Source organism: Saccopteryx bilineata, chromosome 9, assembly GCF_036850765.1.
Source record: "Saccopteryx bilineata isolate mSacBil1 chromosome 9, mSacBil1_pri_phased_curated, whole genome shotgun sequence".
Taxonomy (NCBI): domain Eukaryota; kingdom Metazoa; phylum Chordata; class Mammalia; order Chiroptera; family Emballonuridae; genus Saccopteryx; species Saccopteryx bilineata.
The window spans coordinates 20069074-20096000 of NC_089498.1; the positions used below are offsets into that span (position 1 = coordinate 20069074).

The following is a 26927-nucleotide window of genomic DNA, read 5'->3' on the forward strand; positions in this document are numbered from 1 at the left end:
TAAGAACAATCTGTCTGTGAATAACACAAACTTAAAATTCCCACGGTTAAAGATACGAGGGCCTTATGGTATTCTGTAGGGTCCAGAGGCACGGCTTCCCCAGGCACCCAAGCCGGACACTAAAGGTGTGCCCCCTGTTTGGCCTGTGTGTACCCTCCTATTATAGTTGAGCCCTGATTGCTGTTGGTACTTTAGTGGGAGGGGTTTACCCTGAGGCTGATCAGCTGCAAGGACTGGCTGTGACCGCCAACCACCATGGAGGATCAGCTGAGCGGGGGCCTGCCCGGAGCTCTGGTGCCCACTGAGTCTTCCCCTTGAGTCTGTCACTTGCGGAGGTGGTTGGGTGGTGCTTCGATGCAGTCTGAAGCTGTCCACTGGATGTGCTGGCTCTGGGACCTCCCAGGAGGTGCAGGCCAAGGTCAGCTGCCATCTGTGTTCTGCACAGGGCCACCTGGCATGAGCTACAGAGCAATCTGCAGATGGCTGCTACTTGTGCTGGGCTGGGTGCCAAGGCAAGGCCAAGCTGCAGACCAAGGCCTGCTGCTCTTGTGCTGGGCTTGGGGCCTTTTAGAGAGCATTACAGGGCATGCTGAGGCCAGTGCTGCTTGTTTGAGAGATTTTAGGCAAGTCTGAAGCATAGGCTGGAACAGGCCATTTGTATGGAAAAGCCACTGAAAAAAGCTTAGATGGGCCCACAAGTTGGGTGTGGCTGGATCTCAGGGAATCACCAAGGTGAGGTAAACAGTGGTAGCCAGGTTGATGCGGTGCCTACCTGCTGGTTCTATGGGGCGCATGCTCAGCAAAGGAACAATGGCCTCTGCCAGCATGTCTGCTGGGAGAAAGCTGCCCCTCCAACTCTCACTCTGATGCCAGAGAACTCATTGCCTCCCCGTATGTCCCTGGTGCTTTTGGAGCTGCTGCCCCAGTGCTGAAGCTCAGTGGGGGTGAGTCTGAGTCAGTCTGTGCACAGGCCCTTCAGGACGAACTGCCTGGGACGCCAGCAGCCTGCTGTCTCACTTAGCTACAGTCCCCGCTGGGCTGCACAGCCAGAAGTTATGGGGACTTTTCTACCTGGCACTGGGATACTGGGTCGTGGGACCTGGTGTAGAGCTGACACCCCTCATTCTTCAGGGGCAACCTCTGTAGCAGATCCCTCCTGATTTTTATTTGCTGTGCATGGTATGGGATGGGCCCATTCCACATTTCCAGCCCTTCTACCAGCCTCAGTGTGGCTTCTTCAAACCCCTACTTGTAGGTATTCCATTCGGCTGGATTTCAGGCGGTTCTGAATGATGGTGGTTCTGTAGTTTAGTTGTAACTATGATGTGGTTGTCTATCGCCTAACCTTTTTCCCCCCATGTTTTTCTGTTATTGATTGATTGTAAAGAGACAGAAAGAGGAAGGAAGGAGAGAGGGAGAAAGAGAGAGAGAGAGAGAGAGAGAGAGAGAAGCATTCATTGTTGTTCCACTTAGTTGTGCATTCCCTGTTCACTTCCCATTTGTGCTCTGACCAGGGACCGAACCCACAACCTTGGTATTACGGGACAGTGCTCTAACTGACTGCACTAACTGGCCAGAGCCCTATCACCTAACTTTTTAAGTAATCTGCCTGGACAGCAAATATTTTGTCTTACCAAAATAATTTACTGTGCACTTTGTCTTTATCTGGACTTTGATTACCTAAGAAAACCCAGTCTTCTCAATACTAAAAGACCTAAGTTTTCTTCACAACTATGTAACTTTCTGTATTTGCCTTTAACATCTTCTACTATCACTTTGGTTAAATAGATAATTCAGTATTTTATACACACACACACACACACACATATATTTTGATTTTTACTTATTGATTTAGGGAGAGAGAGGAAGGGAGGGACATCTATTTGTTATTATATGTGCCCTACCAGGATTGAGCCCCAACCTTTGTGTATTGGGACGACACTCTAACCAACTGAGCTATCTGACCAGGGCAAAGCTTTATTTTTTTTTACTTTGTATTTTCTGAAGTGAGAAGCAGGGAGACAGAGACAGACTCCTGCATGCGCCCAATCAGGATCCACCTGGCATGCCCACTAGGGGGTAATGCTTTGCCCATCTGGGCCATTGCTCCCGTTGCTCTGTTGCGGTTGGAGCAATTCTAGCGCCTGAGGCCATGGAGCCATCCTCACCGCTGGGGCCAACTTTGCTCCCATGGAGCCTTGGCTGCATGGGGAAAAGAGAGCTAGAGAGAAAGGAGAGGGGGAAGGGTGGAGAAAGCAGATGGGTACTTCTCCTGTGTGCCTAGGTTGGGAATCAAACCTAGAACTTCCACATGCTGGGCCAATGATCTACCACTGAGCCAACTAGCCAGGGTTTAGGGCAAAGCTTTTAATTTCTCCTCACCAACACTTTTTATTGTCTGCCTTCTTTATTACGGCCTTTTTCTATGTGTACAAAGTGGTATTTCATTGTGGTTTTGAGTTGCATTTCCTAATGACTAGTGATACTGAACATCTCTTCATGTCATTGTTAGCTATTTATATATTTCTTTGGAGAAATGTTTATTTAAATACTTTGAACATTTTAAAATTGGGTTGTCTTTTTATCATTGAGTTGTAAGAGTTCTTTACTTATTTATTTGTTATATTTATTGATTTTAGAGAGAGAGGAAAGGGGTGAGAGAGAAAGACAGGAACATTGACCTGTTCTTGTATCTGCCCTGACCGGGGATTGAACCAGTAACCTCTGTGCTTCGGGATGACACTAACCAACCGAGCTATCCAGCCAGGGCAGAAGAATTCTTCATAGAAGTTACTACTATATATATGATTTACAAATATCTTCTCCCATTCTTTGGATTGTCTTTTTTTTTCTTTTTATCTTTTTTTTTGGATTGTCTTTTTACTTTCTTAATGGTGCCTTTGGAATCATGTAGATTTACATTTTTTAGTAAGTCTAACTTGTCAAACTTTTTTTCATTGCTTGTGCTTTGGTGTCATAGCTAAGCAATCATTGCCTAATCCAAGGTCATGAAGATTTATACCTATGATTTTTCCTAAGAGTTTCATAGTTTTAGCTCTTATATTTTGGTTTTTGATCCATTTTGAAGTAGTTTTTGAGTACAATGTGAGGTAAGGAATAAAATTACCATTTTACAGAGAAGGGAACTGACGCAACAAGTGGTGATTCGACTTGTCTGTGGCTGTGTAGCTAGTCTATGGTGTAGTCCAGAATTCGAACTCGGGCCCTTGAACCCCGGAGCCAGTTTGCAGACATCACTTGATCTCAGAATTCTTGAGTCTAGCTCCAGTTCAGCTGCTTATGACCTTCTTTCTGAGCCTTGGTTGTCTCATATTTATTAACTAATTAATTAATTTATTTATTTATTGGTGACAGATAGGGACAGACAGACAGGAAGGGAGAGAGATAAGAAACATCAATTGTTTGTTGCAGTTCCTTAGTTGTTCATTGATTGATTTCTCATATGTGCCTTGACCATGGGGCTACAGCAGACTGAGTGACCCCTTGCTCAAGCCAGCAACCTTGGGTACAAGCTGGTGAGCTTTTTGCTCAAACCAGATGAACCCGTGCTCAAGCTGGCGACCTCGGGGTCTCGAACCTGGGTCCTCCTTGCCCCAGTCTCCCAGTTTCCCAGTCCAATGCTTTATCCACTGCACCACCGCCTGGTCAGGCAGTTGCCTCATCTTTAAAAATCTGGGTTTGGGGCCTGACCTGTGGTGGCGCAGTGGATAAAGTGTCGACCTGGAAATGCTGAGGTCGCCGGTTCAAAACCCTGGGCTTGCCTGGTCAAGGAACATATGGGAGTTGATGCTTCCAGCTCCTCCCCCCTTCTCTCTCTCTGTCTCTCTCTCCTCTCTCTCCCTCTCTGTCTCTCTCTCTCCTCTCTAAAATGAATAAATAAATTTTAAAAAATCATCTGGGTTTGGGCCCTGGCTGGTTGGCTCAGTGATAGAGCATTGGCCTGGCATGCAGGAGTCCCGAGTTTGATTCCCGGCCAGGGCACACAGGAGAAGTGCCCATCTGCTTCTCCACCCCTCCCCCTCTCCTTCCTCTCTGTCTCTCTCTTCCCCTCTCGCAGCCGAGGCTCCATTGGAGCAAAGATGGCCTGGGCGCTGAGGATGGCTCTGTGGCCTCTGCCTCAGGTGCTAGAATGGCTCTGGATGCAACAGAGTGACGCCCCCTGGTGGGCATGCCAGGTGGATCCTGGTTGGGTGCATGCAGGAATCTGTCTGACTGCCTCCCCATTTCCAGCTTTTGGGGGGGGGGAATCTGGGTTTGGGCAGTGTTGTCTTAAAGGTCCCTCCAGGGTTTAATTTGCTATCAGTTTAAGATGTTCCAATTCCCAGGGTCTTATCTGAGCAGGTCTCTGTCTCTGGAGTAAATATGTCCCAGGCATTGTGTGTTGTCAGGCCAGTAGCCTGGGCTATGTAGATTCACATTGAATTTGGGCAGACAGCAAAGGAACTGTGGAGGCGGGGATGGTGGGCCATTCTATTTATTAGAGTCTCACAACAGCAGACGGGAGGAGCAAGCAGGCAGGGCAAAACTGCTTCCCCCTCTCTCTCTGGACTCACAAGTCAAAACAGACTGGGGGGAAAAAACCCTTCTCCGTCAAACAATAGCAAACAATGGCCCCTCCCAGCGAAAGCTGGCAATCCATAATCTGCTACTCTGAGGGCAAGCACCTGCACACAGCCTTCCATAGACTATGAACACATGGTGCTACCCCGTGCTCATGCGCGAGCAAACCTAACACACTGGTTTGCCCAACATGTGTCAACTGAAAACAATGTCCTCAAAGCCTCCTTCTAGTCCCCAGGGAACAGGCCAGCACCATGGAGCTGTAGGAAGCTCTGTTGGTAGCATTTATTATCGAGAAACAAAAAGCAAGGGTAGGAGAATCCTCAGGAGTCCCCCGACTCCTGACGAAAGAACACAAACAGCCTCATTAGTCACCTGCTAAGGAACTGTGTCCACGTGGGTGGTGGCTTTCTGCACACAAAATCCCCAGAGCACTCTTGCTTTTCTCCGAGCTGTGGATGACAGACTTACTACCAGAACTCAGAGCCACACTCAGGCCTGTCTGTGGACCTGGGCATCTGTTGTCCTCTTTGGGTCCCGTGGCAACCAGTCACATGTCCTTGGAGAGAACAGGTCCATGGGATTAGGGGAGAAATGATTCCTCTCCTGTGCTGCCCTCTTGTCCCACTACCACAATCACCACTGCACAGAGCACATGCCGTCGCGTTGGACTTCCTGCCTTCCTGCCTTCCTCTGTGTTCTGGAAGTTTGTCCTGTTACGTCATGTGTTAAGTAGCTTATCCTTTATTGGGCTTAAACCAATGCAGTTAAACTGCAATTTCTCTTAAAATAGCCTGACCTGTGGTGGCGCAGTGGGTAAAGCGTCAACCTGGAAACGCTGAGGTTGCTGGTTCAAAGCCCTGCCTGGTCAAGGCACATATGGGAGTTGATGCTTCCAGCTCCTCCCCCTTCTCTCTGTCTCTCTATCCTCTCTAAAAATAAAAAAATAATAAAAAAAAAAATTAAAAAAAAAAATGGCATGCATTTGTTGAGAAGACATTTTATCTGATATTGCCAACTTGAGTTTTGGTGTCAGAGCACAGAATTTAAAGAATTAGAGAGCCGCACTTTCAATGCCTGAGCCTCTTCATCCCACTAGTAATTCTTCAGCTTTTGCACGAACACCTTCAGGGAGGAGAACTCAGTTTGTAACTTCCTAGAGCAAGCTATAAGAAAAGTAGGGAAAAAGCATTTCCTGCCTCTTGATTGTTTTCTCCAAACTGGTCTGAGTCATGCATTCAATTCCTCAAACATTTATTTCTTTTTAAAAATTTGTTATTGACTTTTTGAGAGAAAGGAAAGGAGAGAGACAGAGAAAGAAACAGTTTCTGCATGTGTCCTGACCTGGGATCGAACCTGTAACCTCTGGGCATCAGGACAATGTTCTATATATATATATTTTTTTTAATTTTTTTTTTCCTGAAGCTGGAAACAGGGAGAGACAGTCAGACAGACTCCTGCATGTGCCCGACCGGGATCTACCTGGCACTCCCACCAGGGGGCGACGCTCTGCCCACCAGGGGGCGATGCTTTGCCCCTCCAGGGCGTCGCTCTGTAGCGACCAGAGCCACTCTAGCGCCTGGGCAGAGGCCAAGGAGCCATCCCCAGCGCCCGGGCCATCTTTGCTCCAATGGAGCCTTGGCTGTGGGAGGGGAAGAGAGAGACAGAGAGGAAGGAGAGGGGGAGGGGTGGAGAAGCAGATGGGCACTTCTCCTGTGTGCCCTGGCCGGGAATCGAACCGGGACCTCTGCACGCCAGGCCAACGCTCTACTGCTGAGCCAACTGGCCAGGGCAGGGCCTGTGTTTCTTAAACACCTTTGAATATCCAGGTCCTGAGCTTCACAAAAGGTGTGAAAAGGTAAACAACACCCAGTTCTCATTTGAAGATAATTAATCTAATCAGCCATTAAACAATCTGATGAAGAGATCTAATCAGCTGTTAGTAAATATGCACCACCCTTCCTCGATAGTGGGTCACAGAATTATAGTCACCTCTTTGTATTAATTATACAAAGGGGTTTCGTTTATGAGTATTTACCTCCAAATACATGAACACACAGTGATATAGACAAAAGTTCAACATTTCCACTTTTCAAGATTTCTTTCTGTCCATATGTACTGCATATGCTGCTTGGCTGTGAATTACTGTGGTATGGCTTCCATGGGAGTGTTTTGAAAATGTCAATAATATTGCACTATTACCTTTGCATGTAAACGAAATAGATGGATCGTCTGGAAGAATACAATTAAGTGAATGGACTTGGGAATGTGTGGGTTTATTGGTCTCGTGTGTGGCTGTCACCTGGCTGATGTGGCCACAATCAGGGAGTTTCTGATTTCTTGTTTCTGGGATCAGCTCTAGAGGCCACTTTATCCTTCTCATCTTCTTCTTCTTCTTATTATTATTATTATTATTATTTTATTTTCCAAGTGAGAAGAAGGGAAATTGAGAGACAGACTCCTGCATGCACCCAACCAGGATCCACCTGGCAACCCCCATTTGGGGACGATGCTCTGCCCTTCTGGGGCCATGCTCGCATCTGAGCTATTTTTAGCAGCTGAGGCAGAGGCTCCACAGAGCCATCCTCAGCGCCCCCCCACCCCGCCCCAGGCCGATGAGCTCAAACTAAACCAGCCACGGCTGTGGGAGAGGAAGAGAGAGAAAGAAAGAGAGAGAGGAGGAAGAGGGGGAGGGGTGGAGAAGCAGATGGGCACTTCTCCTGTGTTCCCTGACCAGGAATTGAACCCAGGACATCCGCACACCAGGCTGATGCTCTACCACTGAGTCAACCGGCCAGAGCCTCTTCTAATTTTCTTAATGAGGTTTGTTGTTTGTTTGTTTATTTTTTTACAGAGACAGAGAGAGGGATAGACAGGGACAGACAGACAGAAATGGAGAGATGAGAAGCATCAATCATTAGTTTTTTGTTGTGCATTGCGACACCTTAGTTGTTCATTGATTGCTTTCTCATATGTGCCTTGACTGTTGGCCTTCAGCAGACCGAGTAACCCCTTGCTTGAGCCAGTGACCTTGGGTCCAAGCTGGTAAGCTTTTGCTCAAACCAGATGAGCCTGTGCTCAAGCTGGCGACCTCGGGGTCTCAAACCTGGGTCCTCTGCATCCCAGTCCGACACTCTATCCACTGCGCTACTGCCTGGTCAGGCTCTTAATGAGGTTTTCTTTTGATTCTCTTTACTTTGAGGGCTCTTATCCTTCCAGCATTAGATCTGAATGATGTTTGCCTTAGTTCATTCCTAATCAGTACAAAGGAGCCCTTTAGGGGACAAGGAGACAGCCCCCTTCCCTTCTGCACAGTAGAAACTATAAACAGGTGAAAGAAAGCAATCTTTCGGAAGTTCTTAAGCTTTTAATACTTCTCATCCTCATGACTGAAAGAGCTGAATTAACTGTTTGTATGTATGTGTTTATAGCCCCCTTTATCATAATGTTTTCTGCTCACAAGTCTGTTTCAAAGCCACACGTTTGCATCTTGAAGGTTGTGGTTGTCACTGATGCTGATTGCCAAGTATTTCTAGCACCCCATCTTGCAAACATTGGCATTGCATATCTTGGTCCCATGTGGTTGGGTGGGGCCACAAGATTAGTTCTGGCCATTGAACTTTGAGCAGGATACCTTTGAAGTTTGCTTTGTTGGGCAGGACTAGAGCAATCGTTTGTCTAGAGATAATTGTTTCCCATTCCTGAGTATTTGCCATATGCCTGTGTGTAAAGCCAGTATCCATAGCCACCATCACAGCCGCCTGGCCCATGCAGGTTCGCATTGGATTCGGACAGTCAGTAAAGAAACAACAGAGCCAAAAACTGGTGGGCCATCATTTTTTTTTTTTTTAAAGATTTTATTTATTCATTTTAGAGAAGAGAGAGAGAGAGTGAGAGAGAGAGAGAGAGAGAGAGAGAGAGAGAGAGAAGGAGGGGAGCAGGAAGCATCAACTTCCATATGTGCCTTGACCAGGCAAGCCCAGGGTTTCAAAATGGCAATTTCAGCATTCCAGGTCGACGCTTTATCCACTGTGCCACCACAGGTCAGGCAGGTGGGCCATTATCTTTAACCCTAGCTTGTACCTGGAGGACAGGTAAAACACACTGGGCTCCAAAACCCACTCATTCAGTGCTCACAAAGCTACTGACTTATCCGAATTTCCTAGAATCAAAGGTTTCTAGCTCGCCAGACTTATTCACCTCTGTTCCCCATGTCCTTCCTTCTCTCTACACAAACTGGCTTCTCACTCAACACTCGGCCATCTTGGCTGCTTCTCCTGGCCTCCTCCACGTGGCCTCTCTCTGCTCTCTCCTCTAATGCTATTCTCAGGAACTGAGAGAGCAAGCTACTGGTGTGCCCCACTTTATAGTGCAGAAATTAAAACCTCTAATCCAATATACAAAATAGGGAAGTCGCTAATACAAAGTCACTTATCTGAGGCATGATGGGATTGTACCACCCCACATCAAAAAGGGTGGGAAAGGCTTAGTCCTAAAACTAAGCCCCAGACTACAAGGATCCTGCCTGCCCACAGCCCGCCCCCAACACACATTAATATCACCTGGGCGATGGGCTTCCACGTGGGCAGCGCCATCTTTACAAAGTGAGCATAATATATTTTATCTGCCCAACACTATGAATTAAGTTTTTTACTCTGCTCAGTGGGCATATGAACTATTCTGGCCTTGTGTTGAACTTGGAGAATTTTTTTCTTCACTTTTGGGGTTATTTTTTCCCCAAGCCTCTGGAAGCTCTTTATGTGATATGCTTCTTGGAACCGAAAGGCAGAAACTGCAGGCCAAAACTGAAAACATGCGGTTTGTGTGTTCCAAAAGGAAAATTGATTTTAAAAGTGCCTGGGTGCAAGCGGGTTGAGACCAGCCAAGTGGGTCAGCCCCGAGCTGCAGGAGGGAGTGTTAGATATAGGGGTTGCTGCAGGTATTTGCTAGCATGGGGTTGTGTACACCTGGACACACTCAGAATAGCAGCATATCCTGGTTTGTGGCCTTGGTCACTGATTTGACAATGAGCGGAAGGAGGGGGATTTAGCTGCAGAAACACCTCCATGCTCAAAAGATCTCACTGAGGGGTTTTGACTAAGAGAGCAAAATTAGGAATCCAGTGTTTATTTATTTATTTATTTTTATTTATTCATTTGAGAAAGGAGAGGGAGAGACAGAGAGAGAGAGAGAGAGAGAGAGAAGGGGGGAGGAGCTGGAAGCATTAACTCCCATATGTGCCTTGACCAGGCAAGCCCAGGGTTTCGAACCGGCGACTTCAGCATTTCCAGGTCGACGCTTTAGCCACTGCGTCACCACAGGTCAGGTGGAATCCAGCATTTAAAGAAGCCTATTAGACTGAGGAAAGAAAAGATTTGATCTGCGGTGGTAGGTGGTTGGAGACTGTGGAGGGTCTGAGATCAATTTAGGGTGAGACTTCAGGTGGTGGGGATTAAGGTGATGCCCAGATAGACTATGGACTAAGAGTGAAGTTGAGCCTTAGCAGAGAAGACACGATATCTCTTCATGGTGAGGAAGTTAAGAAGGGTGGTGGTGTGTCTCCTTGAGGCAGGCAGAGAGGGGCTGCAGAGGAGTAGGTTATCTACATATTGTAAGAGAGTACTAGTTTTGAGATTGCATGCCGCTAAATCCTGAGCTAGTGCCTGCCCAAACAGGTGTGGGCTGTTTTTGATCCCCTGGGGTAAGACAGTCCACATAAGTTGCTGGGCTGCATTAGTGTCTGGGTAAAGGCAAACAGAAAGTAAAAGTCAGGGTGTAGAGCAGGTGTCCCCAAACTACAGCCTGCGGGCTGCATGCGGCCCCTTGAAGCCATTTATCCGACCCCTGCCGCACTTCCGGAAGGGGCACCTCTTTCATTGGTGGTCAGTGAGAGGAGCACTGTATGTGGCAGCCCTCCAATGGTCTGAGGGACAGTGAACTGGCCCCCTGGGTAAAAATTTTGGGGACCCCTGGGAGGAATGATAAAGAAGGCATTCTTGAGGTCTAGGACCCTGAAATGAGTGGTGTTTGAGGGAATGTGTGACAGTAACTTGTAGAGATTAGAGACTACTGGATGGAGGGGAATTACTGCCTCATTGATTAGGTGTAAGTCTTGTACAAGATGATAAGCCTCTGAAGGTTTTTGAACAGGAAGGGTGGGGATATTGCAGGGAGAGTCTGTGGGGATGAGTAAGCCTTGATTTAAGAGGCGGAAATGATTGGTTTAAGGCCTTAAAAACAGACAGTTACTAATTAAACAAAGATTTTACATATAAACTATAAATTAAGAAATTTAAATGAGCGCGCTTTACTTGTTTCAATTAAAATTATACTAGAGGTATTTTCTGACAAACAAAGAGACAAAACAAATTATTCACTCACATAGCTCACTCTGCTTTTTTAAGCTTTTCGAGCTGGCAGGGAGGAAGAGAGGGGAGGAAGAGAGAAAGCAGACGGATGGACACTGTGAACAGCTGGATGGAAAGAAGGAGGGTCAGAATCTGCAGGAGGAGGAGGAGGTTGAGATGCTAGTGGTGGTGCCACGTGGTCAAAGGAGTCAAAAAGATTTGGAGCTCTGAAGAGAGAGGAAAGGACGAGGGGGAGAAGGGCATAGCTGTCCCTTTTTTCAGCAGGGGAGGAGAAAGAGAGAATGGTATTTGCAGGCGAATGAAAAAGAGGATTCAGTGAAGAGAGGGGAGGGGCTTTCTAGAGGGAGGAAACTCAAGTGGAAGAGATTTGCAGAGGGACCAGAGAGGGGTCCTGAGAGAGGGGTACCCCCCGAGGTCAGGCAGGAGGGGAAGAGAGTTGGGCATCTGTGGAGGAGAGATTGGGAGCGGAGGTTTTAGGTAAGGTTTCTTTGGCCAAAAAAATGGCCTGTGTATAGAACAAGTGGCATAGAGATTAAGGACAGGAGCGATGGGAGAAGAAAGCCTGCACGTAAGGAATTTCAGAAGCTTTCCCAGTCTGGTGGCAAAAGTTGTCAAGGTCTCTGAGAATATTGTAATCAAATGTCCCGTTTTCAGGCCAATGGCAGTCATTGTCTAGTTTATATTGTGGCCAGGCAGCATGGCAAAAGAACATGAGTAGAAGACAGCCCAACAGGGTTTGGTCAGACGGCTTTGACTCCGAAGAGCCCAGTGTGGAGATTAGTGATCTAGAGAGGGCGTCCCCACCTCCAATCACAATCTCAAAGGAGAAAGCTCTCCTGGGAATGTGGAATCGTCCTGCTTAGGGGTTGTCACCTAAGAAGGAGCTCAAAGAGAATGTGGAGGAATTTGGCTAAGTGCTTAGACTTTTGGAATGTGCTGTCCCTGAGACAGAAAAATGGCAAACCCCTCAAAATGTGAGGCTGACCAGAGAAAGCCATCCGATGATGGATTAGGGACTTATGGGTCGAATTAAAGCCAACCAAGAGAGGGAAGGGAGAAACTCCTTACCTTCCGATCAGCAGGGGTTCAGGACAGGGTTAGACTGCTGGCCAATCAACCTACAATTACACGTCCAAACAGAATCAGGGAGTAAGCCCGGGACGAGCTGCTGCTGCCTATTTCTTCCCTGGTTGTACGTTTGGATGGCAAAGAGGGATCGTTCAGGCAGTTAGTACCCTGTCCTGGGTTTTGGCACCAAATGTTGGAATCCATGGGAGTCTGAAAAGACCAGAGTAACAGGCTTTATTGAAAGGAAGAAAGGAACCCTGCTGGGCACTTCTCCAGGGAGAAGGGCACTGGTTACAGACTAGGGGCAAATTTTATAGCGTTTGGGAGAGCCTGAGGGGGTACTGAATCAAAAGTTCTGGTATGTTTCCTTTTACGGTTTTAGGGTTCAGCTTTCTGGAATGCTCTTCCTTGGGCGGTTGATCAGCTTTCTGGAGCTTTTCTGCCTCAGGGGCGATTATCCAGTAAGTAAGGGTGAGTTCAGGCAGCCAGGTGGAACCACAAAAGGACAGTTGGAATTTCATATATCTATCAATACATATTACCTTTTTATTTTTTTCTTTCTTATAGTCAGAGAAAGGGATAGGGACAGACAGACAGGAAGGGAGAGAGATGAGAAGCATCAATCTTTTGTTGCGGTTCCTTAGTTGTTCATTGATTGCTTTCTCATATGTGCCTTGACCAGTGGGCTACAGCAGACTGAGCAACCCCTTGCTCGAGCCAGTGACCTTGGGCTCAAGCTGGTGAGCTTTGCCCAAACCAGATGAGCCTGCGCTCAAGCTGGCGGCCTTAGGGTCTCAAACCTGGGTCCTCCACGTCCCAGTCTGACGCTCTATCCACTGTGCCACTGCCTGGTCAGGCTATACATATTACCTTTTTAAAAGTTAAGATTAAATGCCAAATAGATGCAACAACAAATATTTATTGAGCACCTCTCATGTTCCAGGCACTGTTCTATATGGTGAAGATAGATCAGTGAACAAAATAGAGCCCTGTCCCCAAGATGCTGACATTCTAATAGTGAAAGGTGGGCTGCGTAGCTTATTGTCTTTTCCAAAAATTGCCACAGCAGCATTTTCTTTTCTTTTTTCTTTTTTTTTTTTTAGTTTTTTTTTGTATTTTTTTTTTTCTGAAGCTGGAAACAGGGAGAGACAGTCAGACAGACTCCCGCATGCGCCCGACCGGGATCCACCCGGCACGCCCACCAGGGGCGATGCTATGCCCACCAGGGGGCGACACAGCAGCATTTTCAATTGCACCTGCTTTTCTAAAACCTTGATACACCTTACATCAAAATGTGGAATCAAGCCTTTTCCGTCCCAGGAGAAACCAGGGCCTTTCCCTTTTTCCCTTCTTCCCCCGCCCCCAGGCATGTTTCTCTTTCTCCTAAGCTCCAAGGATCCTTCTTTGGCTTCTATAACTTTTTTCTTGAGCCCATTTCTTTTACATTTGCGACTTTCTAAATAAACTTTCCATTATAAAAAAAAAAGTGTGGAGCCTGACCAGGTGGTGGTGCAGTGGATAGACCATCAGACTGGGACGTAGAGGACCCAGGTTCAAAAACCTGAGGTCACCGGCTTGAGCACAGACAGGCTCACCAGCTTGAGCGTGGGGTCGCTGGCTTGAGTGTGGGATCATAGACATGACCCCATGATCTTTGGCTTGAGCCCAAAGGTTGCTGGCTTGAAGTCCAAGGTCACTGGCTTGAGCAAAGGGTCACTCACTCTGCTGTAGCCTCCAGTCAAGACACATATGAGAAAGCAATCAATGAACAACTAAGGTGTCGCAATGAAGAACTGATGCTTCTTATCTCTCTCCCTTCTTGTTTGTCCCTGTCAAAAAAAAAAAAGTATGAAACCCTAGCTGCATACCTCAGTTGGTTAGTGTTGTCCTGATATGCAGAAGTTGTGGGTTCAATCCCGTCTCTCTCCCTTCCTCTCTAAAATCAATCAGTAAATCTTTTAAAATGTGTAATCAAATTCCCCTTCCCTTTAATGCGGACAGGATTTTGTAACTGCTTCTGCCCACAGAATGCAGCAGAAGTGATGCTGCATGACCTCCAACCCCTGGTCATAGGAAATGACAGGAGTCTGCTTAGATCTCACTCAGGATGTTTGACCTTGAAATCCAGCAACCAGGTTGTGAAGAAGCCCAAACTATAGGAAGAGCCTTAACTTGTGGTGTTCCAGCTGACAGCTGCTGCTGCGGTCTCAGCCTGTGGCCACTTGTTAACCACCAGACATCTGGGTGAATGAGTGCTGATAAATGTAGCTCCCACTCCTCCATTTCAAGTCTGCCACACAGGCTATCCATGACATTTGGAACTGTATGTTTTCATATTTAAAAAATAGGACAAGAGGCCTGACCTGTGGTGGCGCAGTGGATAAAGCGTCGACCTGGAAATGCTGAGGTTGCAGGTTCAAAACCCTGGGCTTGCCTGGTCAGGCACATATGGGAGTTGATGCTTCCAGCTCCTCCCCCCTGTCTCTCTCTCCTCTCTCTCTCTCCTCTCTCTCTCTCTCCTCTCTAAAATGAATAAATAAATAAAAAAAAAAGAAAAAAAAAATAGGACAAGAGGCCCTGGCCGGTTGGCTCAGTGGTAGAGCGTCGGCCTGGCGTGAGGGGGACCCAGGTTCAATTCCCGGTCAGGGCACATAGGAGAAGCACCCATTTGCTTCTCCACCCCCCCCTCCTTCCTCTCTGTCTCTCTCTTCCCCTCCTGCAGCCAAGGCTCCACTGAGCAAAGATGGCCCGGGTGCTGGGGATGGCTCCTTGGCCTCTGCCCCAGGCGCTAGAGTGGCTCTGGTCGCGGCAGAGCGACGCCCCGGAGGGGCAGAGCATCGCCCCCTGGTGGGCAGAGCGTCGCCCCTGGTGGGCATGCTGGGTGGATCCTGGTCGGGCGCATGCGGGAGTCTGTCTGACTGTCTCTCCCCGTTTCCAGCTTCAGAAAAATAAAAAAAAAAAAAAAAAAAAAAGGACAAGAAATACTTTTAAGATTTGTACTATTCATTTTTTTATTTGTACTATTCATTTTTAACAATTTTTTTTTCATTTTTTTATTTATTCATTTTTAGAGTGGAGAGAGAGAGACCGAGAGAGAAAGACAGAGAGAGAGAAGGGGGGGAGGAGCCGGAAGAATCAACTCCCATATGTGCCTTGACCAGGCAAGCCCAGGGTTTCGAACCAGCGACCTCAGCATTTCCAGGTTGATGCTTTATCCACTGTGCCACCACAGGTCAGGCCTGTAATTTTCATTTTTAAAGACAGAGAAGAGTGAGAGAGTGGGAGGAGCTGGAAGCATCAACTCCCATATGTGCCTTGACCAGGCAAGCCCAGGGTTTAAAACCAGCAACCTCAGCGTTCCAGGTCAAGGCTAATTTAGCCACTGTGCCACCACAGGTCTGGCTTTTCTTTTTTATTTTAGATTAAAAAAAAATAAATACCTTAAATTGAATTTGAACTAAAAAAATTAACTATATACCAGATAAGATTACCATACGGAAAAAAAAACCTAAGGAACTTCTGAAGATAGTACTTTGTGTACGTCTTGTCCACATGAAGGAGCAATCTTGGGACCCTGGAGGTTCGTTTACCCAGTAACTGAAGTTAACCTCATTAGTGCTGCGCTGAGGACCTAATTACGCATGGAGCATTCCTGCCCAAAGTGACTACCTCAATCTAATTGAGGAAACAATCTGTCAAACCCAAAAGGTGGGACATTTTAAAAAACCTAGCTTGTACCTTTTAAAAATGCCATTTTCACAAAAGACTAAGAATTTTTCACAAAAAGGCAGAGAAACTTTAGAATTGGGGAGAAATGCATTGAAGACAGTATTGGGATCCATTAGATAATAATGTATCAAATTTCATTTGATCATTGTACTGTGGTTACATAAAAGAACGTCCGTTTCCTAGGACATACTTTGAGTACTTGTGTGCATGGAAATATAAGGAAATGAGGAGAAATGTTAAGAATCTTTTTTTTTGGAGAAAGGAAGGAATGGGAGAGGGATGAGATGAGAAGCATCAACTTGTAGTTGAGTCGCTTTAGTTGTTCACTGATTGCTTCTTACATGTGCCTTCATGGGGAGGGAGGATGGGCTCAGGCCAAGCCAGTGACCCCACACTCAAGCTGGTGACCTCGGGGTTTCAAACTGGGGTCCTCAGTGTTCCAGGTCATCGCTATATCCACTGTGATTAGGCAATGGGTGAATCTTGGTGAAAGGCTCTATGGGAGTTCAGAATAGTAAAGTGAACTTTCCTGAATGACCAGAATGTTTTGAGACAGAAAATAGTATCACTTAGTTTTACTGTAACAGTACATTTCCTCACAAAAAACATAAATCTAAATGCTTGACCCTTGTGCATACCTTAAGTGTTAGCCTTCAAACGACCTAAGAAAAAGAAAAGATCTGGCCTATTTAATGAAAAATGCACAGAAGCTTGCAACCACATTTATTAGAAAAATATTATCACTTGGAAGTTCCCTTCTCACAGGGTTGAAGAATGGCTCTGGGGCACAGTTCTCGTTTTCATCAACCCCCTCAGCAAGGCAGGAGCCCCCACTCTCTGGGTGCTCACGGCCAGCCCATTACCAAGTTCCACCGCAACCCAACCAGCCCTCCACAGGAGTCACGGAGCATGTGGAAACCGGGCCCGTTCTTTCCACCCAGACGGTTCTGGAGCCCGCACAGCTGGGGAAAGGCGACACCAGAACTTGGCAGCTGCAGCAGCTTCCAGCTTGGCTATGGAACTTGCACTTCACCTTTTCTTCACGAACTTCTTTCTGGAAGCATTGGGATTTAACCGTCTCCTCCCGGCTCCCAAAGCGTTGTCTCGGACCTGCAAGGTAGCGGACCGGCTGGAGATGTCATTCTCTGCAAAGGGAGACACCCCAGCTATGTAGTCAGGGGCAAACACGTCCGTCTTCTGCCGGGCCTTGCGGGAGAGCCGCAGCTGGGGGAAGCGCTGGTCCTCAGTCAGATGAGGGTTGACGGCGTATTTGCCCCCTTTGGGAGTGGGAAGTGAATACTGCAGATAAGACGGAGAAAGGCCATTAGAAACTGACCTCACAGCTCTGGGTGCAGGCGGATGACATCAACCGCCTACCCTGCGCTGGGCACATGACATGCACCTTCCCATGGATCCTCTCCTCAGCTCAGATGACAAACCCAACACAGCCTTTTGACTAGAGAAAATTATATATATAAACACAGAACTCTAGTAAGCAAGTACCATTTCCATAGTGGTGTATGTAAGCAGTTCTGAAGTGCTAACATATTGTAGTGTTGGGCAAATTATTAGGGGAAATGGTGTTAATAAGGGAATCATGAGTATGATGAGAGGGGGCTAGAATGAACTGGTAGTGAGCTGAAATTGCTGTTATAAGCTCAATTTTAAAACGTGTGTATTTATATACACATGTACACATTTGCCACTTCTGTCCACCATGGGCTGAGAATCAGTGACACTCTAGGACAGTGAGCACAAACAATGCCCAGATCTTTGCTTCTAAAACCCATTCTCCATAAAGACGACACAGAGCCGCTCAGAAAAATGGCTGGTTCCAGAGCAGGGGCAGGAGCAGTGTGAGAAGCGTCAGAACATTTTGCTGGGCCAGAAAGAAAGTGTTCAAATAATCGGGACACATCAAAAGGATGCAGAAGTCAGCCTGAGGGCCTCCATGAACAGTCTGAGCATCTAAATAAATAATGACGGTAAGGGATCACAGACCAGAGACTAAAAAATCCACAAGACCACACTCCTATAAATAAATACATTAACAGGAAAATACTTGTTACAGAAGAATGCCAAGTAACACATACAGAAAAAATGATGGAATTAGAAAATCACCATTTGGCGACCATCACTGTAAAACCTGATTCACGTAACTAGAACCATGAGTTAAAGTTTGATGAGAAACAGTTTTTATACAGTATCGGAATATCTTTCCATAAGTTACTTATCACAAAAAATAACTTTACAGGAAATCTGTGGCAAGGTTTGAATCTAGTCCCAATGGACTAGACAGGAATATCACGGCAATGTTAATGTCTTGGTTTTGAAAATTATATTGTGGTTACCTAAGAAACCTGCTAACTACTATTACCAGTAAACTGGACAACTGATTGCCATTTACCTTCTGACACTCTATGCACTGAGAGGGACACATCACTCTGGTGTTACTGCCAAAAAGTCATGGCCTAAATCTAACCAGGAACAAACACCAGACAAACCCAAGGTAAGGGACATTCTACAAAATTACTCGCCTGTACTCTTCAAAAATGTCAAGGTCGTGTAGAACAAAGATTTGAGAAACCACTTCAATTTAAGAGACTAAAGAGCCCTGGCTGTATAGCTAAGTTGGTTAGAGCTTTGTTCTAAAGCAGAGAAGTTGCTGGTTTGATCCCTGGTCAGGGCATATACAGGAACAGATCGATGTTCCTGTCTCTCCCTTCCTCTCTCAATAAAATCAATCAACTAGGAATCAATCAATCAATAAAAAGAGACTAAAGGGGTCATGACAAATAAAAGCAATGTGTAATTCTAGATTGGATCCTGGACCAACCTCCACCCCGTTCTTTTGCTATAAGGGAAATTTATGATAAAGTTTAAATACAGACCAGAGAATTAGATGGTGGCATTGTAGCAATGTTAACTTTCTTGATTTTGATAATTATACAATGGTTATGTAAGACAATGTCCTTGTTTCAGGAAATTGCCCAAAGTATCTAGGGGCAAAGGATCATCACGCAAAATTTATTCTCAGATGATTTAGGAAAAACATACCCACACAGAGTCCCCTCCTATCCATGGGGGATACATTCCAAGACCCCTACGAGATGTCTGAAACTACGATAGTACCAAACCCTATTTATACTGTTTTTCCCACAAACACATACACACCTAAGATTAAGTTATTAGAGATTAACATTAACCAATAATAATATAGAACAACTACAACAATACACTGTCTTCTTGTGACGACGTGAGGCGGAACAAGGCACATGTGAGCAGAATGACACTGGCAAGGTGGGCAGTGTTAGGTACCCGTATGTTCCCTGAACACCACAGCTGAGCTGATAAGCGAGCTGGCGAAGTGACTAACGGGTGCGGAGCATATACAGTGCGAGATTTCATTATTCTGCTCAGAACGGTGTTTATTTCTGGAATTTCCACGTCCTATTTTCAGACTACAGTGGACAGTGGGTAAGAGAATCTGCAGCAAGCAAAACTGCGGATAAGGGGGTGCCCACTGTATAAAATGATAAGTAGGGTAGAAGATTAACATGGGGAAATCTAAGGGAAGGGTAGATGGGAATTATTTGTACTATTTTTGTAACTTTTGAATACAGCTAAACTTATTTCAAAATAGAAAGTTAAAAATATTCTTCGCGCATGAGCAGTCACCACACTCGGCGAGCTCAGCAGGGTGGGCTGCGCTCTCGCAGTAGGTGCGCAGCCCTTCTCCCCGACTCCTCAGGACAAGCCCACCAGGCTGTACCGCCAGGACTTCCTTTGTGCTGAGCATCAAACGCCTCTTCCTCCTGGGTTCACGAAGCTTCTGGAAATTCTGTCCACCCTCAAACACTTGCATAAACCTAACCACACTGTAAATGACTTCGCTCTGCGACCCCACATGCATTAGTTCCTTATCATTACTGCCTGGAATTACTGGTTGTTTCTCATTAAACTGCAAACTCCTCAAAACCCTCACGTGGAGGCTCTGGTGTGCACTTCCCCCATCTGTCTTGGTACCTACATCACAGGCTTTCATTAAGCATCTTGTAGAAACTACAAGAATTGTAGTCCTCCGTTTATTTCGATGTTGGCCCTGCTCAGAGGAGAGAGACGGCCACTCACCCGGAGGCCGCGAGGGTTCAGCACCTTGGGGTTGCGGGAAAAGTGCATATGCAGGGTTCCGTCGTCGCCCACGGTCACAGACACTTTCTTCAGGGTCTTGTTTCCACAGTGTGGACAGAACAGTCGGCTCACATCTGATGTTGTCCTGGAGACAGAAAAGGAGACGTGCTGCACTGGAGCCACTGGCAGCAAACCCTGTCCCCAGAGCACAAGGTGACTCCAGGACTCAGAGACGGAGGGAACAAGAACTGGGGCAAGTCTAAAGCACATTGCACCCGTCACAGACCAAGGCCACCTGGCCTCATGCTGACGACATAAACAAACCGTAGCTGTGTTTCTCAGAAGCCAACAGGAAACAACACAGGTGTGAGTATGTCAACATGAAAACAGCACACTGCTACGTTAACAGCGAACCCTCACCTGACTGTCAGCCTTAGTTCACAAGTTTCACATCAGAACGATCCTATGGGGTTGCTACTACCTTCAGTTTACAGATGGGGAAACTGAGGCAAGGTAAGGTAGTATGTTCAAGGTGACACGGGTTCTGAGGGCAGATGGAAACCCAGGGAGTCTGGCTCCAGAACCAATGCTCTCACTATCACCGCACTCTCTCTAGGGGCATATTATTATGGCTCTAAATATTGTGTCCCAATGTAAGCCTGGGCATCGGCCAGGAGCTGGTTCTGGAGCTGCCCAGAATATATTAACGGATTATAGAGGAGACACCATAAAAGCTGCTATGGTTGAACAGGCATGTGTGCCGAGGACGGACCGTACCCCAAGGCCTCGCCCTTTCCTGTCCACTGCAGCCCTAACGGTGGACCTCCCACTGTGTATTATTTCAAAGCAAACCCCAGGCACCACTCCATAGACACTTCTGTCCTTCTCATCAATGAGGGCTCTTTGCTCCAGAACCCACACCCTACATTCTCTGCCACTGAGGTAAGGATGGAAAGCACTTCCCTCAATTTCTCAGGTGTGTGCAGGGTCACTGGCCGTCTGTCCCAGGGGTTTTGGTGCCCCAATGGGATGACGTATGCAAGGCAAGGCTCCCCTTCAGGAAGTTGGCAAGGGGGTGGAAGAGAGGAGCGCAGCGGGGGCCCTGGGCGCCCTTCCCAGCTCCGTACCGGAAACAGCCGTGGCAGCGCAGGATGTAGCTCCGGGCCTCGCGGATCAGCATGCCGTTCACCGCCAGCACGTGCAGCCCCAGCTGAAGCAGGACATTCTGCAACCAACAAGTTAGAGCCGCACTGACTCGGAGCTCAGCTCCACCTTCCTTATCATCTGTATAATCAGTGAAAGGACCGTTACAATCCCTGGGTGGGCTCCTACAGGGCTTCTGCGAAGGAAAAGTCAGCTCAGGATGCCTCTCCTGACACGCAAGTAGGACAAGGACCCAGATTTCTCTCAAGTGCTGGGGGGCTGTACTCTCGTTTCGCCATGGCCCCTCCCTAGCAATCTCTCTTGACAGAGACATTGATTTTGTCAGAGCCCTCTCTACATTCTCTTAGTACTTAACTGAGCAAATAACATCACACACACTGAGAAAAGTACCAACAGATTATGAACAGTACACATTAAAAATTTAATATCCGCCCTGGCCGGTTGGCTCAGCGGTAGAGCGTCGGCCTAGCGTGCGGAGGACCCGGGTTCGATTCCCGGCCAGGGCACACAGGAGAAGCGCCCATTTGCTTCTCCATCCCTCCGCCGCGCCTTCCTCTCTGTCTCTCTCTTCCCCTCCCGCAGCCAAGGCTCCATTGGAGCAAAGATGGCCCGGGCGCTGGGGATGGCTCTGTGGCCTCTGCCCCAGGCGCTAGAGTGGCTCTGGTTGCAACATGGCGACGCCCAGGATGGGCAGAGCATCGCCCCTGGTGGGTGTGCCGGGTGGATCCCGGTCGGGCGCATGCGGGAGTCTGTCTGACTGTCTCTCCCTGTTTCCAGCTTCAGAAAAATGCAACAAGAAAAAAAAAAAAAATTTAATATCCAATATACAGTGTGTCCTATATTAGGATTCTCTGGCCTCCGAGCAAACCAAGGAGCACAGGCAAACTTTCTAGAACCATTACGCACTAGCTCTGTACACACCCCCAAACCTCTGAAGGACTGCTGCCCACGACAGGCATGACACGGAGCCCAGGGCTAGCTGATGCCCACCGTACCCACCTGCATGGCGAAGTCCGTGGTCACACAGCCGACCCGCACGTCCTTCAGGATGGAGCACTGCTCAAAACTCCGCTGGATCTGCTGGATGTTGCTGGGGGTTATCCACCCGCCCTCGTCATCACTATCTTCCAATCCGTTCTCTTCCTTCTCCTCCTCACTCTGAACGTCCTCACCTTCGTTCAGCTGCAACATAATAGAATTCAGGATCTTGCAGCCCACGGGGACAGCAGGGGGAATTGTGTCACCAGGAGGAGACAGTAAGTCAGGGCCTTACCAGTAGCTCCTGCAGGTCATGATCAATATTAGGCAAAGGGTTTCTCCAGAACATGAAGGAACTGAATTCTAAGTCCTCAGGCTCGCCGGCTGCGTGTTCATGTTCTACCATTTCTTGTAGGGGTTTAGGCTGATGCTAAAAGTATAATTTAAAAACCTGAACATTAAAAGGGTTATAGACAAAATGATATATATGACATACCAGTCAGTTTAGACAAGGCTGGACAAACTATGAGATTAGTAATCCAGGTAAATCTGGTTCATTGTAAACAGTCAATTTGTGGAGCTATGACTCGTAGCAGAAAAGGTATGATGACCATGACTTGTCCAAGGAATTACCTTTGAGGGCAGATGGAAACCAGAAATGCGTAGGGGAGTTTCGGGGTGCTGGATCGATGAGCTCACTTCAACCTTTAAAAAGAAAAGAAAAATGTGATGGCTCTAAGCAAAGAAACACAGTTTGAAAATGCAACATGGAAGAGTAATTTAAAAAGAAAACAGTTATTTTCCTGTGTTTATTGAAGTAAAAGATATTCCATGTTTAAAAAACTGGGAAATATAAATATTTACAGTCATGTGCCTTTTAAAGACAGGGATATGTTCTGGAAAATGTGTCATTAGGCAGTTTCATTGTTATGGTAACATCATGGAATACACTTACATAAACCTGGACAGTCTAGCATATTCCACACCTGGGCCATATATATACCTGGGCCATATATCTGATATACATATACTGTCGCACACGTGGTCTGTTATTGACTGAAACGCCATTACGCAGTACATGACTATATGAAGAATTAAGTGATTCCTCTACCAAATAAACACTTTGGGACATTTCTTTTTCTGTCCTTATACATAAGGCTGTATTGAACACATCATCTAGAAACCTGGAAGTAGCTTTGGTTATATTCTTAGAATAAATGCCTAAGAGTGGATCGCTCTTAGTGAAAAGACAGGTTAATTTAAAGCTTCTGATACAAAATACCTAACTCCTGCCCAAAAGGCTGTAGGAAAAGGCAATGTCTAAGATTTAGGAATTGGTGGATGCTACCAGTCACAGAGTCAACACAACTCTTTCATTCACCCCATCCCCCCAAAACATTCCAGTGACATGCAGAAGTCTGTATCTTAGGCATCAGTTTTACATTTTCTGGATTGAAGGACTCTAAACCTAGTTGTAAACAATTTGAGGGCAGTTCTAACATGTATAGGAATGTGAGTCACCATGGTTTTGATGATCTACAGCAGAGGAGATCAAGCAATTCTGTCAACACTTTTGAAATTAATTATTATAAGGTTAATTATTTGGTTTCCAAAATCCTCTGGTCTTGAAACAGCCATTGGGGCCCAGGCACAAGTCATTAGTTTCTTTTATCTAGACAACACGGGCAAGTCCCTAAAAGCACAACAAGAACCCAGAATTCTTAAGATATGTGGGGCGGGGGGAGGCAAGTTTCTGCTTCTGGAAAAAATTCTAGTTAAAAAAAAATGTCGATTTTTATTCTTTCTGAATTTTTCAAATTTAAACCAAACTTCCCAAGAACCTACAGATCAAAAGATTGACATGCTGATTGCAATGCATGACCCTTATTTGGATCCTGAGCCAAACAACCTACTTTTAAAATTTATAAAACTGGTAAACATGAACATTAACTACCTGGTTGACAATATTAGGGAATTAGTATCGTACACACATAATAATTGTCTTGTGATTACTTTTCAAAAGAGACACACCGGCCCTGGCCGGTTAGCTCAGTGGTAGAGCGTCGGCCTGGCGTGCGAGAGTCCCAGGTTCGATTCCTGGCCAGGGCGCACAGGAGAAGCGGCCATCTGCTTCTCCACCCCTCCCCCTCTCCTTCCTCTCTGTCTCTCTCTTCCCCTCCCGCAGCCAAGGCTCCATTGGAGCAAAGTTGGCCCGGGTGCTGAGGATGGCTCTACGGCCTCTGCCTCAGGCGCTAGAATGGCTCTTGTTGCAACAGAGCATCGCCCCCTGGTGGATCCCGGTTGGGTGCATGCAGGAGTCTGTCTGACTGCCTCCCTGTTTCCAGCTTCAGAAAAATACAAAAAAAAAAAAAAAAGAGAGAGACACACCAAGAAACATCAGTAAAATCTGATGTCTAAGTTCAGAAGGGCTACAGGTCAAAAGAGATGAAAACAGATCATGAGTTAACTGTGGAAGCAGAATGAAGACAACCCTGAGTCCATTATACCATTCCCTCTATTCTTGTACATCTGATACTCTCCATAATAAAAAGTGAAATGAAACCAACAATTCTCCCGATTTACCTTTTCTGGTTCTTGTTTTAAGTGTGACACCCCAACAAACTCTGCTTCCAGCTGGTAGGTAAGTGCCAGTACTTGGATGTCTGTGGCAGAGAGGCTGGGGTAGTCTCCAGTTTTCTTTGAAAACTCAGTCACTGTAAACAAAAGATGCTCAGCTTCATTTAGAGTAAAAAAATCTTATGACCTTAGATAACCACAATGAAAGTGAAAAGAACTTAAGATCAATAGGCCAGGAAAAACCTCTTAACATTATCATTTATTTCATCATCTTTTTCTTTTTTAAAAATTTATTCATTTTAGAGAGGGCAGAGGGGGAGAAAGAGTGAGAGGGAGGGAGATAGAGAGAGAAAGGGGGAGGAGCAGGAAGCATTAACATCCAGCTGCTACTCTTGTTATTTTCCTGAGAAAGCAACAATAAACATGTACAATAAAAATCCCGACACAGTAACAGAAAGGGGTCTTGCACTACACTGCTGCTACATGGAACAGTGACCAGACTCACTGCTCACATTTCCTCAAAAGCAGTTATTAACTAACAGCAATTTGGGGGGGCACTTACTATGTACCAGGCACTGTTAAAGGTTTTTCATTTCATCCTTCAACCAAATCCTATTAAGTACTATTAGAATTTCCTCAGAAAGATTAAGTAACTTGTGAAAGATCTCACTGTAAGTTGGTGAAGAAAAGCTACAGAAGTCACAAACTAATACTGTAGTGAACATCATCTCCACTATCAGCCTCTAAATCCTAAAAATACTTCCAATCACCTAGGACCTTTCCTGAGCATCATCACCCTTACCCTAAGAAAAGACCAATGCGGCTCCCAAGCCAAGTGATAACTGTTTAGTTTTCTTTCAAGACTAAGGCAAAGCTGAAAGCCATCTCTTTTTTCTGATTTGAGGCTGGCCTCCATTATCCAAAAACAATTAGGGGAAAACAGTTATCACTCTCATCTACTGAAAAGTGGGCCAGAGTAGGAAATCTGGGCTCTTCTATTTTTAATCCAAACAAATTTATTGAATGCCTGCAAAACGCTAGACCCCATGCTGAGTGACCAAGTTCTCATTCAATGCTCCCAGCAACCTCTGAGGTGTAGGTGCCGTTATTACTCCCCATTTTACAGATGAGGCAATCAAGCTTCAAGAGTCAGAGTGGGTATATAGCTAGTAACCGGCAAAGCCCGGCTGACTCCTGACTCAAGTAGCTTCTTCTCCACCACGATCTCCTTAGAATGTGAAGCTTCTACATCAATGGCTGATAAAGTTGCCAGACCCCAATTCGTACCCGAGCAGGTCCCATCTGCACCCTGGGACCCAGCCAGGCCATCAACACCGGGCAGAGGCACTCACCCAGCCGCACGTATTCCGGAAAGGGCTCCTTGAAACGCAGCTCGTAGGGCAGGACGGCGAGTCGCCTGCGCGTGGCCTTGTCTCGAATCTCGTTGACCACAGCCCGGATGGTGTAGATGTTCCTCCCGATGTCCTGCAGAGAGACCGGCCCAGCTCATCACATCCAAACGGACTCCCGCGCTCCTGCAGGGGCCGCCAACCCTGACTCTGCTCCTCGCCACCCGAGCTCCCCGTACCTGCAGAGCCGCATTTCGCAGGAAAGCCCCGGCATCCGCCACAACGTGCTCCACGGGCGCCATTTTGGCCCAGCAAGCCCACAGTGCGCTTGCGCCCGCCCCTACGTCCCACTCCTCCTCAGGCCCCTGGGAATCCCGAGGAGCAGTCGCAATTTAGCGGCACCTCCTGGCGGCGGCGCCCGCATCTCCCGGCTGGAGCTACCTGGGCGCACGCGCGCTGCGCTGGCAGCCAACCAGGGGCTGTGGGCGGAGTCAAACCTTGGGAGGAGTGACTACCTGAAGAAATGTGCTTCAGCGTTTAGAACTTACAGCTTTTTTTTTTTTTTTACTTTTAAGTGTAAAATCTACGTATATTCTCATTGTTAAAAGTCAATCAATACAGATAACCTAAGTTAATGATCACAAGTCTATAATATAGATATTATTTTACTGTCAAGGTGATATTTTACTCAAGACAACTAAGCTATCATGACTAGTCAAACCAAACCACTTTTTTAAATTTAGCATTTTTACATTTTATTTATTAATTTTTAGAGAGAAAAAAAGGAAGACACAGAGAGAGATAGGAACACCAACTTGTTGGTCCATTTATTCGTTAATTCTTGTATATGCCCTGACCTGGGATCCAACTGCAACCCTGGCATATCTGGAGGACACTAACCAACTAAGCTTGAAGCCAAAAAAATAGGTGTCATTTTGATTTTCAAAATGTTGTTGTTGTGTTGGTTGTTGTTATTTCTTTT

At 46.5% G+C, this 26927-nt stretch overlaps 1 protein-coding gene across 1 annotated transcript; it reads right to left on the reverse strand.

Moving 5' to 3' along the window:
• Nucleotides 1-16452: 16452 nt before the first annotated feature.
• Nucleotides 16453-26335, reverse strand: NOB1 (NIN1 (RPN12) binding protein 1 homolog). The gene is made up of 9 exons (XM_066243727.1): nucleotides 26185-26335; nucleotides 25949-26081; nucleotides 24603-24733; nucleotides 22653-22724; nucleotides 22315-22449; nucleotides 22041-22223; nucleotides 21005-21102; nucleotides 19878-20022; nucleotides 16453-17045 (listed from the first exon to the last, which is right to left on the reverse strand). The coding sequence occupies exons 1-9, from the start codon at nucleotides 26245-26247 to the stop codon at nucleotides 16776-16778; spliced, it is 1230 nt and encodes a 409-aa protein (XP_066099824.1). The 5' UTR covers nucleotides 26248-26335; the 3' UTR covers nucleotides 16453-16775.
• Nucleotides 26336-26927: the final 592 nt, after the last annotated feature.